We start from the raw sequence: 16930 nt of genomic DNA on the forward strand, positions 1-16930 counted from the left end.
GCTTTAGCTCCGCCTCTTTAGTGCATCAAAGCACATACTGTTAAACCGGTGTGTAAGTGTGTGAAAAGAATATACAACACTAACATCCTGGCATTTATAGCTAAGGGTTGCTCTGCTAGTATCCCTTTAAAGAGATCAGCGCTTTCAAATGCTGAGATTTGTATTTGATTTCAGCGCGCTGCTTGGAATTCCACAATGTCAAATTGCCGCACTCCAGTTGGACCAATTGGTGTATAAAAGGATATGAGCTGACAGGATGTGAATTAATTGTGAAAATTTTCATTGAAGTGCGGTTGTACGGTGTGCTGCTGTGCTGACAAGAACTTAATTTGATAAGAAAAATTTGCCTATTGATAAGTGATTTTAAATTCATGTGCAAAACTAAAAATTTAAATTTATTTTAAGCAAAAAATAATAACAATTTGTTATAAACAAGTAAAAATTAATAACAATTAAGCAATAAAAGTAAAAAAATGTCACGAAATCAATTACCCGATTCTTCGTCTTCGCCGCCAATAAGGTCAATAATTGCATAAGTTCTTTGTAAAAAAATATTTAAATATAGTTTGTGATAATTATTGTGGGAAAAAATATTTATATGAATACACTAGAGCAACCAAATATTTATAAAAAAAAACTGTATAATATTTTTGATCAGTCGAAGTCACTTTATTTTATTATCAGGATTATTGAAAAATCCCAATAAAATCAGACACTACAAATCTATTAATGTTTAAGGTGTAAGCAGAATAGATCATGTCTTGACAGAAAATTCATAATCTAAAACAAATAACAAGACCTGCTCTGATCCTATTGGATTTTCAACCTGAAAAAACTTATAAGCAGATAACTTTCCTTTCGAACTTCAATTGGATTTTATATATCAGAAATAATGACGACTTAAAAAGATGTGAACCTTTATTATTCCTTATCCATTAGCGTGTATATAGAGTTACAATATCAGACCGGACGTATGGATTAAGTTAGTCGAGACTCACACCCGTGCGTTGATCAAAGCCACATACCACTCGACTAAATACTTCAGTATTGGTTTCCAAAATTTAGTTAAATAAATTATAAACGACAAGTACTGCGTCGAACACTTTCAGAGCTGAGAGGGTGTTTTCATCCATACGGACGACATAACCTAGCCAGCGGAAACGATGTATTTTAATTCGCTGAACTATGGTAATGCCGTCGCATACCTCATACAGCTTATCGTCCATCAACCATAGCGGACCATAAATCTTCCGCAGAACCTTTCTCTCGAAAACTCGAAACGTCGACTCATCAGATATTGTCATTGTCCATGCCTCTGCACCATATAACAAAACTGGAATAATGAACAAGACTGTTGAAGACTTGTTCATTCAGAATTTTGACACTTTCTCGGTACTGAAATTAATATAGAATCAAGCTATTAACAGTCAAGAAAGTAGTGCCGAAGTGGTTTAGCAATTCTAGTGAAATCTTCAGAGTGAGAGTTGTGTTCATGAAAACGCGTTGACCTTGCAAGTCCATAAATCTTCTACTTACTAAGCAACTTATGGCGATCCGTTGTGGAAATACTATATTTCACTGCATTATATTATGAAGGCAGGCAATTACTAGACTCTCATTAAGTAAGTTATAATCTTCTAGGTTCCCATTCATGTAGGGAGAAATAAAATAGACAAACGAGCTGGCCCGCTCGGGAGCAGCTGGAAGAACAATTTTCCAAAGCTGCCCTAGATCATTCAACTTCTTCAAGCGCTGCTTGAAGCAATAGACCGTAAAGGTACACCTCAGATTTTGAAATGCTAGCAACACGGAGCATACAACAAAGTTATTTTGGAGTGGTATTGATGGTGGTGGAAGCTTCTACTTCTAGGCAAAAGGGAACTTAGTAATATTGTAGAGACTATCACCTTACCTTAAAATCCCGCAGATCGTTTTCAGAATAGACTTTCGTGATTTCGTACCTATAAAAATGCAACGTTTTCCTTTCACATGGGATTGCTGGAATATTTCAAGATGTTTAAGTTATCTTGGATTAGTTATTGACCTAAAAACCAATGACATACCTCCTAGGTAATATTTTAGAATTATTGATTGATTAAAATCGCTTGTTACTTTAAGTTAGTTTCTTGTCCTGTTTATGGTGTCTATAGTTTACTATCATCTCTGTAAACCTATTGAAAATATCTCTGGGATTTGACGATTACGAAATTGGCTTATGATTTTGCACTTTTTTCCGATACTTTAGCAGTCATAGACACAATTTAGGTATACAAATATTGGAAGATATCCGCCTTAAATGAAGTAACAATATTTTTTATTCGGGCCGGTTTATTAGGAAATATTTATTTATTATAACACATCGTCGTATGTATATATATCTAACATATTTAAATATATACCTTATAACCCACTGTCTCTCCTATTACAGCCACCTGTCGTTTCATAATTTCGACGATGACATGATCAACGACTTGCCGTCGTGCGTTTATGCCGGTGCAGCGCATCACGTAACCGCCGCAGCGGGTGGCCTTGGCGGTGGCGGCAGTAACCTGCGTATGAGCACGAGTAGTCTGCGTCAGATGCAACAACAATACTTACAGCATACGGGTACGATGATTGACTAATATTACATGTGACTTTTTGTCATTCGATATACAATTCATTTATAGAGAACCTACTGGATTCTTCAACAGGCATGTCGCTAGTCACGGCGAGCTCATCCACGGGCTGTGGTGCTGGGGGTGGTGGTGGTAGTTCATCCATGCACTGCAATAGTCCGAATGCGAGCAGCAGCAGTGTGGGTTATGGCAATGCCGGGACTGTGAATGCAGCGGCTGCTGCAGCTGCTGCAGCGGGCTCGACTCCTTACAAGCTGCAGCGGCAACAGGCGAACGTGCGCGAGAGGAAACGCATCCAGAGGTCGGCACCAACTGGGTACACTAAATGGTCTATTTTCTTTTCTTTGCTCCAAAAATGCAATCAAGTTAGACAGTACATACATATAGATACACTTACATTTACATAACATATATATACCACAGATCAGTAGATTAACCTTGAAAAAAATATAAACTTTTTTGCACACATTAGGTTTTAGTTGAACTATTAATGTTATTTATATATAACCGCTTTTTTCACACCTTTTACTAAATTTCAAACCTTTTTCTTCTGATTTCATCCTCGAAATAATGGCTGCTCTTGCTTCCATTCGTTGCTTGACTTCTGCAGTAGCATCAATTCAGCGTTCGATGAGCTGCGTGTTCATGTTCCCACCTTTCCTTATGAGAAGCGTTTAAGCAAAATCGACACTCTACGCTTGGCCATCGCCTATATTTCATTGCTGCGTGAGGTTCTTCAGACCGACTACGATCCACTCACCTATGTGGAGAAATGCTTGCGTGGCGAGATTAAAGCAGATCGTGCCAACTGGAACACAAGTGGTGAGTTTTGAAAATAATTCTATATTTAGATGTTTTTTGGACAGATGAAAATTTGGGCCATAGTTCGGTTTGACGACTCTATCCAAGTGATATAAAAGTGATATGAAGTCAAAGTGTGTGAAGATAACCGAATGTTCAGATACGTGCTCTTTTAAGAACTAAGATTCTATGAGTCTGATTGCTACTTTCGTACACCTTCCGATGGGCACTGTGTAAGATGGCGTTAAGTGACATGGTTGGAATGGACCTTAGTGCACCACACATGCTGATAGCGCCGCCTGTTGAACGCTCTCTACTTTCTTTGCAAGTGCAGTCTTTTCGAAAGCCCCCCATCACATAAAGACTTCCGAACATAAAGGACTTTACTATGCTGTCGTAGAGCCCAGTACCACTTTCGGCGCGAGACCCCACCTTTTGCCAATGGCTCCTCTACAGCGATATAAGGCAATCGATACCTTTTTTGTCGTTTTTTCGGTATTCGGCTTCCATGAAAGCTTCCTACTCAGGATGAGCACTAGATATTCCACTGTATCCGCCGGTTGCAAACGGATGTCTTCCATATGCGGCAGCAGTGCCACTGCGATCTTATATCTTCTAGTAAATATAACCATCTCGGTTTTACTTGGGTTGATGGTGAGACCATTTTAACCGCCTAATTTTTTACGACGCTAAAATACTCCTACATCAACTCGTACACGGTACTCAGGAACCTTCCTTTGACCATAAGTGCTACATTGTCTGCATAGGCAATCAGCCGGCAGCCACTAATTTTTTTAAGCAGGTCGTTAACGGCCAGAATATATAGAAAATAGATAATTCCAACTTGTGGGTTCCCTACTCACATTTCGTCGAGCGCATGCGTTGCCCCATTCCGATCCAATCACTCTGTCGCACAGAAGACTGATAATGGGATGTTTGAGGTTTGATTAAACCCCAAGAAACTCCAGAGCAGTAGGGACTGTTTTCGGCAGGACGTTATTGAAAGATCCGTATAGCGAAATCCGTAACGCTAATGGCTTCCTCAAGCCATGACACGATAGTTAGCAGTGCAGTATCCACTGACTTGCCTTTACAATAAGTTGGTTACGCTCCTGACAGTTAGATTTATTAGCTCATAGTTTTTAAAAACTGAAGACAGAGCCATCTTTGAGCGATCTTTTATATGAACTTCAAGTCGGTACCTCACAACTCAACGTATAAAGAATCAGCTACATATATTATTCGGTTTCATCACCATTGGCCAGATAAAATCCTGATCAATTCTGATAAAAATTGAATTGCATTTATTATCTCTTTTTCGCTTGTGACTTCGGAAGCTTATTTAGTGTTATGTCTATACATTAAGCATTTAAAAAATAAGAATATGTTTGTAACCAGTATTACATTCGCTCTGTTCTCAATGCACACATTTATTTTCATAGATCTCACGGCACGGCTTTCTTGGATCAACTGGGAAAATCTGGGCGTACATCCAGGCCGCCGAACTCTACTTACCACACTGGCATTATCCTCGGAGCCAATGTGCGGTGCACACTGTGGTCCATAAATAGACGACTGCGAGGATAGTTTTTAGGAGTTTCGAAGCATATCTTTTAATTTTGTTGTGATACTAATTTAGTGCAACTGTCTTCCTTTTACTGAATTAATTTAAGCTTAAATTAAGCAAAAATATAACAATTTAGTATTATTTGTAAAAGTTAAGTATTTATTCCCCTGCCAAGGCAAATAAAAAATATGTGAACTGAGTAAACTATTTATTATAGCAGTTCTACCGTAATTTAGAATATAAATCTGGAGAGTTCGGAAAGTGTAGGTATAACACATGATGAATTCGCATTGCATACTTAGAGTCACTTATTGGAGCGTCAACGCAACCAACTGTCCTGATAAAAACCTCCGAAAACTCACCGATCCAAACAGGGTTAGTTTCCGAAATAATAGCCCATGGCCGTTTAAAATCCGGGTCAACTCCGGTTACATTGATGCGGCTGTCTTGGGAATTGTACTAATTACGAGCTAGATGAGGGATTAAATTACATTCGATATCGCTCAAATTCCGACCGTCAATAATCTTAAGATTTTAGATAAAACATTCGATAGTTTGTGGACCTTTACTCCTCATACAACTGCAATAACTCCCAAAGTACAGAACCACAACAAAATCATCAAGTCGCGAACTGGCAGTTACTGGGTTAAAGACAAAGAAGTGTTGTTTTCAACATACAATGTAATCGGCCAGCTGGTCCTAAACTACGCCGCACCGATATGCTATCCTGGATGTAGTGAAACACAGGCGAAATGCTTCAGATGTGTTAGAACACAGCACGCCGGGCTATCACGGAATGCTGTTTGATGTCTCCGGTCGAACATTTTCACGGCTCGTCTGCTTCCGGTTAACAAGCATAACGTATACCTTTCTAAGGAGTTTCTGCTGGGATTTTTTCCCAGAAACCATCCTGGAAGTCTTTTGCTGGCAGCAGAGCCGCCTGCCCGGAACATCTAGACATCGGAGGACATCGATTAGTACGCCCGACCAGACTTTGGACGCAACTCATCTCAGGCACGCACTGACCGCCATTCACAGCAGATCTATTAGCACCTTCACCGCCTCTCACTCAGCGAATGACGTATTTGGAGTCAAACTACCATCCATTGCTGACGAAGAGCTCAAATTGCTACGAGAATCTACCCTTGCGCAGCTTCGTTCTGAATGCTGTTGAAGGTTAAACTAGAGGTACTTTTTTCAATAGCCTTTTTTGACAGATCACGCGTGAGTTGTGACAAGCTCTTATGTTATTTTTGTTCAGTGTTGCTTGGCATTTCAATATGGAATGACTTACACCTGAACAACGTTTGCCAATCGTTCAACTTTAGTACGAAAATTCACTTTTTAGAGGATGGAGTCATGTGTGGAAATTCACGCAAGTGAGGAAAGCTCTCTGAGCGCCATTCACATGGCAGTGGTCAGAATTGATTCTTTTACATATGGCTCAAGTAGCTCACGACTTCCGATCTTAGAGCAAGTATCCTCAGAATAGCTAAAGAACAAGGCGAGCTAAAGTGAGAAGACGAACCATCCCTATTCGGGATTAAGCGCTGGGTTTGGGACCCACTACGTAAAAACCGACTCCAATGAAAACGAAACAACAGCCTCAGAAGAGAAACCCTCCTTTCGATGACGACCATGGCATACACATTAAGGATAGCGATTTAAGGGCGATAAAGGCTGACATCACCCCGTTCAAGAAGTGCGATGGATGGGATAAGGACTAAGACGGATTCGCATCAATGCGAAGTTCTTCAACATATCGCATTTGCGCCCACTTCCCGACGGAAGAGAAGGACGATGTGACCAAAGATGAATTTTATGAGCGCTTAGAGCGTACCTATGAGAGCTGCCCACACCACGATATCAAAATCGTGCTTGGTAACTTTAACGCCAGGATGGGCAAAGAGGTGTCCTTGGTACAACGGTCGGTAAATTCAGTCTCAACGGTGAAACATCTCCAAATTGGTTGAGGCTAATCGACTTCACGGGGCCCGAAATATGGTTATCTGTAGTACTGGATTCCAGCATAAGAAAATTCATCAATATACCTGTCTGTCTCCGGATCGAAAAGCCACTAACCAGATAGATCATATTTGTGATAGACACGTTTTTTATTGTTTTAGACATGCGCACGCTCCGAGGTCCTAACATTGTCTCGGACTATCTTGTTGCAGGCAAAAAAAGCACAAGCGCAAGGGATGTTCGACGTCGGGAAGCTACAATCAAAAAAGATAGTGGAACGATTTTCTACTCGGCTTGCACTCCTGCTCTCTGAACTTGTTATAAGGGAACTGTGGGACGCCATTGGTTTCGGCAAATGCAAAAGAACAGCCGGTACAATGAGCAGTGCCGTGTTTTAGTGGAGAGGAAACAGACTGCCTAAGTCGGTAAGTTACGATCGACCAAAACACGTGCGGGATGGGAAAGATACCGAGAGTTGAAGAGGGAAACGAGGTGAATTTGCAGACAAAAAGAGAGAGAGGCCCAAACAGGACTCAACGAATGGAGATTTGAGAGGTCTTTAACCTCTCAGTAAGTAAGAAACCTCAAAAAGGATCATCCTATATTTTCTTCGTTCAAAATTTATTTGCTTAAACAAACGGAGACGGACAGTTCTACATAAAACAAGATAAAATAAATTTAAAAAAAAAAATAGTTCAAATTCCTGTTTTATATATTTTGTTCAAGCATTGCTGTGTTTTAAAAAATAATTAAAATTGATTTTTTACTTCATCCAAATATTAGTGTATTTTATTTACTTCAACTTGTATGTATAAATATATTTAACAAAACAATTGTGTATGTGTGTGTGTATTAAAACCTGTTTTCGTTTGGATTTGTTCGTTGATAATTGAGTATGTATGCGTTTTTTGTGTGTAAAATATTCTATCAAAACTATTGCATGTATTATCTTTCAGTGTATGTGTGAGGAAGCGCTGCTAAAACACTAATTTTTTAAACACACATTTACACATTTATTGCTATTATTTTTATTGTTGTTTTTTTAACACATTTTTGATCATTTGTTGTTTTTGCTCGAACTTTGCTCGAATTTTGCTCTTTGATCTAACATAAATTTGGCTTTCTTAATGCAAATCTTACTACTTGTACTGTTCTATAGTGAATACGAGCGTACAATGCAAATCCTTTCTTTTATCAAATTTTAAATATTTTTAAAAATTTTCTTAGATTTTGATTTTAGTAAATCCAAAAATTAAAAAAAAATGTAAGCAAAATTTGTTTGCGAAAATTACACTATTAAATAAATAATAAAAAAAGAAACTATTAAATATTTACTATTTTTAAACTTTTTAAGAATTTTTTTTTTTAATTTTTGATTTTAGAATTTAAAAAAAATATACAAAAAGCAAATGCATTTAAATAATAAATTTAAAATTAAAAAAATTATGCAAACAAAAACTAACAAATTTTATTCTAACTTAAATATAGTTTTTACATTAAAAAATATCAAAAAAAAATTTTTATTAAAGAATTTCCAAAAAACAAAATCGAAAGAGTTTTGCTCCTCCTTTCGCAATTTACTCAGCAATTTCATTTAAATTATTTATGCTTATTACTTTTATATTGAAATTATATACATACATTTTAATTACATATGTACATATATTGAAATAATCCAAAATTCGCAAGTACTGCCTCCAATACTGCATACTTTTAGGCTTAGTAGCCATAATTTTGCTTCGAATACTTGCCCCAATTGAACTAGGAGTAAACTGTCTCGCCACAACTATTAATAAGAGCGAGTGATAGTTACATAATTATTGGAATCGGGAAAAAATAGCAGCAAAAAATTCGAAGGTTATTTTTCTTTCTCACCTTAAACAAAATATTTCCAATTCTGTTTTCTTATAACTCTGGGCTGGCATACACGTTCAAAAATATCGCTATATTTAGTTAATGGCTCAGCTAAAGTATTATAGTTCAGATATCCAGGGTACCAAATTTTTTAAACGAAAATTAGATTTGAGGGACTAATGCTGTTAATTATTAAATTAATTAAATTTTCAATTTTTGAACCGAATTAGATTTGCAATTTTTAAATCCAATGTTGAGATTAAAATTAAATTTTTCAATTTTTCTAATGCAAATATCTTGATTTAAGAAATACATTTTCATACCTTAAAAAAATAAATTTTCAAAATTTTAATGAAAATATCAGAGTTACCAAAATATCAGAGTTAAAAAAATTATTTTCAATTCCTAATGCCCATTTTTCGATAAACAAAAAAATTAATATGTACTAAGCTTTATGTAAAAAAATATTTTCGTTTCATTTTTTAAGCTTAGCATTAAACCTTTTTCACCAATATCTGGGGTAGCGAATTCATTTTAATTTTTATTTACCTATTTTCCGATTTTTGAGATTAAAACAATTTTTTTCAATTAGGTATTTTGCATTGAAAACACAAAAATTACTTTTTAATTATTATTTTCAGGATTACATAATAAAAAAAATTATTTCAATGTTAATCTAATTTTCAATGCATTGTTTTTTCTATTTCAAAGATCATTGGGATTAAACTTTTTTTTTTATTTTTTTACACCAATATCTGGGATAATAACTTTATTTTTAATTTTCATTTATTTATTTTCCCGATTTTTGGAATTAAAATTTTATTTTTCAAACAGGTATTTGGAATTAAAAATTACTTTTTAATTGTTATTTTCTGTATAAATTAATATAAAAAAAGTTATTTAAATTCCAATTAAATTTTTAATGCATTGTTTGAAACCCAGTCTTCAATAAATAATATTGCTAACAAATTATTTAAATTTTATATTAAAAAAGTCGAAAATTTTTTGCAGATATTTTAAGTTTAAGACTAGTAGAATACAAAACTGGATGAAACTGTCAAAGTATTATAATTGTTAACAAAGCCATTTTTAACCTTCTTTCAAAACAAGAATAATTAGAGAAAAATAAAATTTGTTTTTTTAAGTATCACCATAACGTGCGCTAACTTAAAAAATAAAACAAAATCTTTACCTTTTTCCAATTTAGTTAACTAATCGGAATTATGTTTAATCTAATCAGCTGCTAATTCCTTACTAGTATTCCAATTAGATATTTCGACGTCTCCAAACCTAACCTAACCTCCAAACGCATGCAAGATAGTTGCTGCCAGTACAAAATAATAATTTTAGCCGCTAAAAACATTTTTCGGATAAGAAATTTTGCCTGCTCAGAACCCAACCTAACCCCCAATTTGGCGTTGCATTCAAGACAGCTGATTACAGTACAAGTGAGCCACTAAAATACATTTTTAACATACTTTTTTTCCAAAACTGCATAAAATTGACGTTTGCTCATTGGCTTTGCGAGCGCGACCAAAAGCAGTTATTATTGAATACATTTCACCAACGAATTTCGCTTTTATTCAGCTTTAAAACACAACTATATTGATGCATAAAAATGTAGCATGAATGAAAGCCATTGTAGAGTAACTTTTAGGCTAATAAAAAGTAATACAAGCATGAAAAATAATGCAACGAGTGAGCAAGATACTTAATAACTAATTAATAACGCTATAAAATATATGAAAACAGCAATTGTGGCAACTAAAGGCCCGACGCAAGCACTCTAACACTGATTAACAGCACACGCACACATATAAACTTAACACAAGCATATATATTATATACATACATATAAATATAATAAATAGCATAATTTACACTTTACTATAATTATAGTATACTAAATACTAAAAATATGTATATATATTTGTAACTTAAATTCTTCTCTTCTATATAAGCTAGTATTATTTTGGTAGTTTGGTTGCATGTTATGTCTTAATTTCGTTTTACAGCTACATAATTCGTTCTAACATAATTAGTTTTCGTATTATTGGTTTTCATATTGAAAGCAATACCCCATTTTTGTGGCCTCTAGGCAATTTTCCTACTGATTTGCATCTTTACTAGCTCTTTTTAACACTTAATATTGCTAAACATTTAAGTCTGTCGTATGTGTTTTGGTTCCACTATTATTTGTACGCAATATGCTCTACGCTCATATGTATGTAGTTGTGTATGTGTATGTGTGTACACATTTAGGTAGTTGTGTTATTTGTTTAGTGAGTGCAGCATGACCTGTAGGTGACGCAGGCAGTAAGGTTTATTTCTAAATTGCAAACACCTTCTTCTTTCTTTCCACGTGTGCATGCGGCACATGCGTTTTAAGTAAGTTGAGCCGCAAGTACAATACAGTCTCTCTAGCTATACAAATTTGGCGGTAAATACACTACATAAAAATGCAGTTTGGTTTCTACGCATGTACATATCTATTTTTGTTACTGTTGCTTTAGGTATTATTGCGTCCTACGCACACTTTGCGTAGTGCCTCCAGTTCGCTACGTTTCAAACGTATCTTAAACATGGCTTCTATAAAACTATGGCAGTCGGTGACGATGTCACCCTGCATCATCTTTTCACGAAATAAATTCGCTAATGCTGCGATGTCATCACAGCCGAGTATTGCTGTTTTATGTGTGAGGAATAATGCTAAAGCGACGCGGAAGACAATCTGCGGGGAGAAGAGTTACAAATTTCATTAATTTGTGGTATGTTGAGTTATGAAATATGCTTTTAAAGCACCTTATAGCCCTCCGCGAAGACACAGTCCCAAATGCGCAGCACAGTTTCCACAGGAAGCACTTCAGCGAAAATGCAAATGAACCATTTGCTCGCTATCACAGTATAAGGTAAGCCTGTTTTAGAGGAAAATTGTGAAATAAATATAGGAACAAAAATTATATAACATAATATTTTTTACCTAAATTTTCAATATGCCGATTGACTTGTGGCGCTCTTCTCATAATCATCTCTTTGAATACTGCCAAATCCCGTAGTAGATTTGCCATATTTTTTGTATGATATTGTGGTACAATACTCTCGACTATATGTTTTAGTAGCCAAAATGATTTCTCCTCATCGTCGGTGACAATTAGGAGTAGTCCTAAAAGAAGAGTAAAAAAAATAATAAAAAAAAATTAAAAATATATTATAATTATTCAACAAATGACGATAACATATGAATATAAAATTTTGGTATTGTAAGAACTTGAGTAAAAGAGATCTATTATTGTTATTGTAAGATCGGAACATTTTTTTTTTTAATATTTTGACACTCTGTAATCCCCCAGTTTTTGAGATATTGAACTGAAATATTTTATACCTTTTTTTCTCCCTTAGAAGCCGCTCATTTCTCCGAATCACCGATATCGAGCCATATAGCATATAGCTGTCATACGAATTCAAGGATCGGAATTAAGTGCTTGTATAGAAAACTTTTTTATTTAAAGCGATATCTTCACTATATTCGACATGAGTTATTGCCTAAAAGAATAATGAAATTTCCCAAGAAATTGTTTAGATCGGACCACTATAGCATATAGCGGCCATACAAACTGAGCGATCAATATCCAGTCGCTGTACCGAAAACTTTTGCATTTGACGAGGTAGCTTCATGAAATTTGAGATGGTTTGCTGTCCAAGGAACCACTTAAACTCCGAAAAAATTATTCAGATGGAACCACTAAATCATATAGCTAACATACAAACTGCACGAACTAAATCAATTTCTTGTATGTAAAAGTTTCTTATTTGTGTAGGGTATTAAGCGAAAATAACTTTTTTTTGTTTTTTTTTTTGTGGATATAAATTTCTTCACATTTGCCATACCTGCGATATAATTCAATCCCTGACAGTAGCCCACTTCGCGATTGTGATGCGCATAGGCCACCAAAATATTGAAGAGACGCTCTTTTTTCGTATCGAAGTGTATATTGTCGGGAAATGTACGAGGTAGATCAATTGTTATGGAATCGCAGATTTCCTTCTCGTAATGTGCACCCAGCAAATTGCGATATAATGTGGGTGAGCGTTGTTGTAGTTTAGCAGCGCCGGAAATTTTCATCCAAACATCAGCACGAAATGGACCTGCAGGTGTTGATATTTGTTTAATAAAAAATAAATAAAATTTAATTGGGTATATCAGTACCTGGTATGCCCTTACGTATGTAGCGTTTCAATTTGCTATCAATTGTGGTGAGATCAGCATTGCGTTGCAAGATAGCTTCCCATTTCATGCGGCGCTTGGTGAGCGTCTTCAGGTAACCGGACATGAATTGCTCATAATTGCGATAATCGAAATTATCCGAGCGTTTAAAGCCATATTCGTCAACATCGCTACGGCAAGTAAACAAATAAACTTGGGTTTAATATTACGTAGAAAAGCAAATATTTTTTAGTTAAATGATAAGCACGATGTTAGTCATTTATGAGATAACACTTTTGGGCTAGTTAGATAAGCAATTACTAAATGGAAAGTGCTGCGAACCCTAATAAAGATAATTAAACTATGAAATGGGTTTAAAATTCAAAACATCATTAAAAATTTATCATAATGAAGTATAATGTTAAAATACGGAATTAACGTAAGTAACATTCACTAAAGCATCAGTAATATAGAGGTTAAGCTTTTTTAAATTTTTTGAAATACTGTAAAAGCGTTAAATGTACTTATAGCGATTATTTACACTTAATCTGATTGTGGAATCCAATCTTGTGAAAAAAAAACTCTGCCGATAAGCTCTCAAATCAATTATTTATGATTTAAATCGCTCTTATCATATATATTTCCTGCAAATTTGCCTCTATACTGAGTTTTAAGTCTAAATATTTAACAATTCCAGAAAGTCTTAACAACAGTATGTACATATTACATATGTACACTCGTATAATCAATCAAGAAAATTATCAAATCAGGTTAAGAAAAAGAATTCTTATCAAACTTATCAAGCAGCCAGCGGTAAAACGGGTTGAAAAGAAATGAGAACACACATATTTAAACTTATAAGTATGTATTCTTGTTACTTTGCTTACACTTAAACAGGCCGAGAGGATATAGCAGTAGAGTAATTAGCATAACGAACTCGTCAAAGGTGGTAAAAATTATTCATTTTACTGAACTTTGTTATAATATAGCTGGCGACTTTGCGCGTGATAAAAATTACAAATTGACTAAATGTATACACAATAAAGTTAACGGCATGATTTCTATTTCCGCTTTAAGCATACATTTTTTTAATATACGGGTAAAATATAATTTGTTTTTTACAATTATTATTTTATACTATTTATTATTTATTTATTTAAAGAAGGATGAAATGACGGCAAACAACTGACAGTTGCATTGCCATGACATTTGCATGTGTGTTTTTGTTTTCTTCCTTAATTGCTACCGTAGATTTTTCAGTTTAATATAATTTGAAAAGCACTAAGAACTAATATTCGTTATATTTTTTATAGACGATCTTCTATTGACTTTTCAAAATCTAAAGAATTTTATTTAATTCTTAAAATTACAAAATCTACACACGAGTCGCTGCAATTAACATAAATGTCGAACATATTTCCAGGGCATTATTCCCAGTGCTAATTCATTTATTTTTATAATTTACATATAATATTTACAAACATATGTACATACATGCGAGATTTAGATGCCATCACAGTTGTTTGTAGTAATTCTATTTATGTATGTTTTCCTAGTATGTAAAACAAAATGTAACAGAAAAAATTTAAAATTCTTTAGCTGTGGAACTACTTAGCACTTTTGTATGTAAGTGAACATACATACATACATATGTACATAAATTAAAGATTTTCCCGTCACTCTGAACACCTTAATGCAGTTAAAATATTTAGCGCTGCAGTTTGTTAAGGGAAGCACGTGAGGCATTAAATCAAAAATTAAAAAAAAAACGAGCTGTTGACTTGTTGATGGACAGCTGCGGCTTGGTTAATGTGCTACAACAGAACTTTGTTGTATGCATGACGTAATGTACACTTAGTACGTAAATATGTATGTACATATGTACATACAGAGTTAGAGGCATATATTAAATATATATACTCAAGCGACACAATTATTTATCAAGGTGTGGCAGCATAAAGCACTTTTGGAACTATTTACTGAAAACTTATTTATATCTACATATGTGTGTGTGCATGTGTGTGAACACAAAGTGCTTAATTGGCGCGTGGTTTGGAGGTACTTTCCTACGTACAAGTGATTTCTTACACAAACATACGTATTTACATAGTAATGTACCTATATACATATGCCATATATTTTTATGTATATAGTATAAAAAGTATGTCAACATACACATATTTATGTATATTTATAAACTATCCACATAATTACAATGCATTATAACATAATCAAAGGCATGTGCTTATAAAAAACATTTAAATTTTTACAAATAATTACAATACATGTAAATTTACTAACCTGAATCTTGAAGTGCTACTAGCTGCTAAATCCATAAGGAGAGATATTTGTAATTAGCGCTGCATAAACGTTAAATCCCAACTAGTTTGTCGCAAATAATTTTATCAGTAGCTTATAAAATGCAATAACAACGGCTGCACGCTTAAAACTAGCGCGCTGTATCTTTATTAATTTTTATGTCACTTCTTCACACTTGATACCCACATTTGTTTTCAATGAGCATTAACTTTTTATACCGTATCCACTTCCTGTAACATTTGTAATAGGAGTTGCTAGCATAATTGCAAAAAACTATGCTAATAGCTCGGCGCCAGCGGGTATTCACGTGAAACGGCTAGCACAACATCTACGGAAAGCGTGTGAAAGTATATTTATAATTTTGTTGATACATATATAGTATTCAACACAACCGCTCTGCATTAGTACACCTGTTTTATTTGCTACAAATATACTTATTTAAAAAACCGGCGGCAATTGACGCTACCACAGATGTTCACTGTAAGTTTATCGACATTCCCCAATTAAGCCAATAGTAGGAACAAATGAACCAGCAATTTACATAGACACAATACATTTGCATTCACACATTCATACAAACATATGTAGATGCAAAGCTTTCGAGTTGACATGTTTTGCGTCCGCAGGATATTTTTGTGTTCCTAAAGATACACAGTTGATACTAAATGGCAAGTGATGTGGACATCCGGCAACGGAAGGAGTTCCGTAAGATTTAATAATTTTTAACTAAAATTAATTAATTATATTCGAACTGAGCTTCTTGCATTTTAGCCTACATAATTATGTCCTGCAGTTCAACTTTGATTATTGCTGCTTTGACGCAATACCCTAAATGCTCGATTAGGAGATTAAAGGTTTTCAATTGAATGCCTCTTAATTCGGTTCTTATCTTTCTTTTGCTTTTTATAGAGTTGCAGCTAATAATATCGACGCCTCTATGTTAGATTTCTGGGGGCGTATAATGCCTTGACTTCGTTTATTCTGTGAATTGTTGAATGGTACTTTAATTTGACTAAGGTCATTGTTTCTGCCCCAATACACATAGTAAAAGGTGTCACTACAAACGCACACCATGCACTTTTTAATCACATCATTAACAAATCGAAATTATTAGAATTCGGTTTCCACACACATTTTTTACAAGATATAGAGATATTTAGATATTTATCACATCGCCTTTTTCCAACATTTCAGTGAAATGAACATTTGCATTATATTTATTATATTAGTTATTATTGCGTGTCATTAAATGTTGTTCATTTACTACGTATTCTACCGTAAAATTGTTTATTTTTATAATAATTACTCTTTTTCCATCACCTGCTAATAGACACAATCGCGCGCTTCTTTCAACCACCTTTTCGCAGTGAGTATAAAAAATCTTAACAAATTATTTTGTTTTGAACCCACATTACTGCAAAAAATTACGTCAATTTCGGTTGCGGCGAAACAAATGTCAAAGAAAGAGCACCGTAGTAGGGTTACCAGCTCTTAACAAACCCGTTAATTAACACAGCAATACCAATATTCGTTGGCTGATGGACACCACATTTTTACAAGATTTTTATGAGTATATTATACATTTTTATACATATGATTTCA

At 34.6% G+C, this 16930-nt stretch overlaps 2 protein-coding genes across 8 annotated transcripts; one reads left to right on the forward strand and one right to left on the reverse strand.

Moving 5' to 3' along the window:
- The first annotated feature begins 203 nt into the window (after positions 1 to 203).
- Positions 204 to 5193, forward strand: LOC105227080 (protein dimmed). 4 transcript variants are annotated; one of them, XM_049461506.1, is made up of 5 exons: positions 204 to 520; positions 2429 to 2607; positions 2694 to 2946; positions 3229 to 3440; positions 4862 to 5193. In XM_049461506.1, exons 1-5 carry the CDS (start codon positions 474 to 476, stop codon positions 4984 to 4986), a joined length of 816 nt encoding a protein of 271 aa, XP_049317463.1. In that variant the 5' UTR covers positions 204 to 473; the 3' UTR covers positions 4987 to 5193. The 4 variants fall into 4 exon arrangements, with proteins under 4 accessions (XP_049317463.1, XP_049317461.1, XP_049317462.1 ...); XM_049461504.1 differs by having other exon boundaries at positions 207 to 520; positions 2670 to 2946; XM_049461505.1 differs by having other exon boundaries at positions 211 to 520; positions 2670 to 2934.
- Positions 5194 to 9006: 3813 nt separating this feature from the next.
- LOC105227082 (growth hormone-regulated TBC protein 1-A) lies at positions 9007 to 16791 on the reverse strand. 4 transcript variants are annotated; one of them, XM_011206257.4, is made up of 7 exons: positions 16649 to 16791; positions 15311 to 15656; positions 13013 to 13200; positions 12694 to 12951; positions 11786 to 11968; positions 11608 to 11720; positions 9007 to 11536 (listed from the first exon to the last, which is right to left on the reverse strand). In XM_011206257.4, exons 2-7 carry the CDS (start codon positions 15343 to 15345, stop codon positions 11315 to 11317), a joined length of 999 nt encoding a protein of 332 aa, XP_011204559.2. In that variant the 5' UTR covers positions 15346 to 15656; positions 16649 to 16791; the 3' UTR covers positions 9007 to 11314. The 4 variants fall into 4 exon arrangements, with proteins under 4 accessions (XP_011204559.2, XP_019846169.2, XP_049317460.1 ...); XM_019990610.3 differs by having other exon boundaries at positions 16635 to 16778; XM_049461503.1 differs by having other exon boundaries at positions 15311 to 15750; positions 16649 to 16739.
- Positions 16792 to 16930: the final 139 nt, after the last annotated feature.

This window comes from Bactrocera dorsalis, unplaced genomic scaffold, assembly GCF_023373825.1.
Source record: "Bactrocera dorsalis isolate Fly_Bdor unplaced genomic scaffold, ASM2337382v1 BdCtg046, whole genome shotgun sequence".
NCBI lineage: Eukaryota > Metazoa > Arthropoda > Insecta > Diptera > Tephritidae > Bactrocera > Bactrocera dorsalis.

Coding starts and splice junctions, on each gene's coding strand:
- LOC105227082 (XM_011206257.4), bottom strand. CDS start 15,345: ATGGATTTAGCAGCTAGTAGCACTTCAAGATTCAG. Junction 13,201..15,310: donor AGTAGCACTTCAAGATTCAG/GTTAGTAAATTT, acceptor TACTTGCCGTAG/CGATGTTGACGAATATGGCT. Junction 12,952..13,012: donor CATACGTAAGGGCATACCAG/GTACTGATATAC, acceptor CAACACCTGCAG/GTCCATTTCGTGCTGATGTT.
- LOC105227080 (XM_049461504.1), top strand. CDS start 474: ATGTCACGAAATCAATTACCCGATTCTTCGTCTTCGCCGCCAATAAG. Junction 521..2,428: donor TCGTCTTCGCCGCCAATAAG/GTCAATAATTGC, acceptor CTCCTATTACAG/CCACCTGTCGTTTCATAATT. Junction 2,608..2,669: donor ACAATACTTACAGCATACGG/GTACGATGATTG, acceptor ATTCATTTATAG/AGAACCTACTGGATTCTTCA.